This window comes from Alexandromys fortis, unplaced genomic scaffold, assembly GCF_014885135.2.
Source record: "Alexandromys fortis isolate MF-2015 unplaced genomic scaffold, M_Fortis_MF-2015_v1.1 scaffold_254, whole genome shotgun sequence".
Taxonomy (NCBI): domain Eukaryota; kingdom Metazoa; phylum Chordata; class Mammalia; order Rodentia; family Cricetidae; genus Alexandromys; species Alexandromys fortis.
The window spans coordinates 140,650-143,294 of NW_026068130.1; the positions used below are offsets into that span (position 1 = coordinate 140,650).

At 41.1% G+C, this 2,645-nt stretch overlaps 1 protein-coding gene across 1 annotated transcript; it reads left to right on the plus strand.

Moving 5' to 3' along the window:
• Positions 1-281: 281 nt before the first annotated feature.
• Positions 282-875, plus strand: LOC126490800 (peptidyl-prolyl cis-trans isomerase A-like). The gene has a single exon (XM_050125993.1). The coding sequence runs from the start codon at positions 282-284 to the stop codon at positions 816-818; it is 537 nt and encodes a 178-aa protein (XP_049981950.1). The 3' UTR covers positions 819-875.
• Positions 876-2,645: the final 1,770 nt, after the last annotated feature.

A 2,645-nucleotide genomic window follows, 5' to 3' on the forward strand; every position in this document is an offset into this window, starting at 1 on the left:
TCCCCATGGAACCCTTCAAACAATCCAGGCTATTTGTCAAGGCTATTGATTGTTCTCCACAAACTAATGGTAAGGTCCTATTGCTAGAGATAACACCTACAAAACTCACTGAACACAGAGAAGACTAGCTGGTGTCTACCTAGAGCCTTCACCCTGTTCATTAATGTTCATGGGACTAAAAGGTATTCTGCATGCTACCAATGGAGAAAGCTAAACCAACTGCAAGTCCCTCAATCAACAAATGGTGACCTGCCTGCAAGAAATGCTGGTATAATAGTTGCATGAAGATTGTGGGAGGCTTTGCAGACACCGCTGTCCCCCCTCACCACTTGCTGCAGCCATGGTCAACCCCACCGTGTTCTTCGACATCACAGCCCTTGGGCTGCGTCTCCTTCAAGCTGTTTGCAGACAAAGTTCCAAAGACAGCAGAAAACTTTCATGCTCTGAGCACTGGAGAGAAAGGATTTGGATATAAGGGTTCTTCCTTTCATAGGATTATTCCAGGATTCATGTGCCAGGGTGGTGACTTCACACGCCATAATGGCACTGATGGCAGATCCATCTATGGAGAAAAATTTGAGGATGAGAACTTCATCCTGAAGCATACAGGTCCTGGCATCTTGTCCATGGCAAATGCTGGACCAAACACAAACGGTTCCCAGTTTTTTATCTGCACCACCAAGACTCTGGATGGCAAACATGTGGTCTTTGGGAAGGTGAAAGAAGGCATGAACATTGTTGAAGCCATGGAGCGTTTTGGCTCCAGGAATGGCAAGACCAGCAAAAAGATCACCATTTCCGACTGTGGACAACTCTAATTCTTTTGACTTGCGGGCTTCTTACCCACCAGACCATTCCTTCTGTAGCTCAGGAGAGCACCCTAGGCCCATCTGCTCGCAGTACCCTGTAATCTCTGCTTTCACTGAAGTTCTTTAGGTTCCATATTTTCCTCATTCCCCTTCAAGTCTAGCTGGATTGTAGAGTTAAGTTTATGATTATGAATGAAAACTAAGTAAGAGAAAAAATTGTGGGAGTAACTAACCAATATCTGATTTGATTTGAGCCCACCCCATGAGATGGAACCCACGTCCAACAATGCTTGGGTATCTAAGAGCCTGAGACTAGATTGGCCAGGGACCTAGAGGAAAACCAAATATTACTGTTCTACCAAAGGAATGTAGCAACAAAATGAATCTTAACATTCCGTTATATTTATAGATCCTGTCATATTCAACCATCATCAGAGAAACTTCCTCCTACAGTAAATGGGTAACAAATACAGAGACCCACAACCAGACAATGTGAAGATAAGTAAGAGACCTTTGAACAGTCAGCCCTAAATGGAGTGTCTTCAAATACCTTCCCTCTGGGCTCAGGGAACCTTGTGGAAAAGGCAGCAGAAGAGTGTAAGAGCCAGAGGAGATGGAGGACACCAAGGAAACAAGGATCTTGAAATTCAGCAGGACTGGTGCACATATGAACCCATAGAGACTGTGGCAGCAATAAAGGGCCTGCGCAGGTCTGGGCCTGATGGGGTCCAAGTACTGAGAATGGAAATAGACACAAACCCTGCCCCTAATCCAGACGCTAGCTCCAATTGATAACCACTCTCAAATGAAAAATTAGTTCTCCAAAAGAGTTTCAGTTTGTTTCCTCCAGGCAGGTCCCATGTCCAGTAGTAAACAGTCAATCCAAAATCATCTCAAGTGAAAAGTTTTGGAGGTTTTGTTGCTGCTATTTAGTTGGTTGGTTGGTTGGTTGGTTGGTTGGTTGGTTGGTTGGTTATTTTGCTTGCTTGGTTATTGTTGTTGTTGCTGTCTGGTGTTTTGGGCAGGGTTTGAGGTTTTCTTGTCTCATAATACTTTGTCTGAACTTTTTTCTTTTATTTTTTCCTTATCCTATAGATCTTTTGCTATATATTATGGTTTCCAATTTATGCGGGTTTATGGAATCTGTGTTTTCCCATCCATGTGTCTCTGTATCTATATGTGTGTCTTATGCTTTTTCTTTGACTCTGTTTTTTCTGTTCATTTGTTTTATCCTATCCAGGTTTGTTTGTTTTTATTTAAATTCCTTTTTCTTTTTTTAAGTGCGTGTTTGTTTTCTAATGAAAGAGAGCAGTAACAGATGTGGATTAAGGTAAGTGGGAATATGGAGAGGAAATGGAAGAAGTTGGAAGACAAAAACATAGTATAAAAAAATCTATTTTCAAGAAAAAAGAAAAAATCTAAACTCATAAACAGAGACAAAAGCTAAATTGTTATGTAAGATAATATATGCCATTAAATAGGGAAAAGAACATTCTCTCTCTCTCTCTCTCTCTCTCTCTCTCTCTCTCTCTCTCTCTCTCTCCACACACACACACACACACACACACACACACACACGCACACACACACACACATACACCAAAGAAAATTGCTATAATTAGAACCGTAAATCATATTTATACAATAATCATTTTAAAACTAAGTACTTCAGTGAGTCTCAGCACTTATGAAGCTATGGTGATTTGAGTAAGAATGGCCTTAATAGGTTTATGTAGTTGAATGCTTGGTTACCAGGCAGTAGAACTTTTTGATAGGTTTAGAAAGATTATGAGGTGTGGCCTTGGAGGAAGTATATCACTGATGTGAGCTTTAAAG

Excerpts from the sequence above, each read along its gene's own strand:
- LOC126490800 (XM_050125993.1), top strand. The coding sequence starts at position 282 with ATGAAGATTGTGGGAGGCTTTGCAGACACCGCTGTCCCCCCTCACCAC.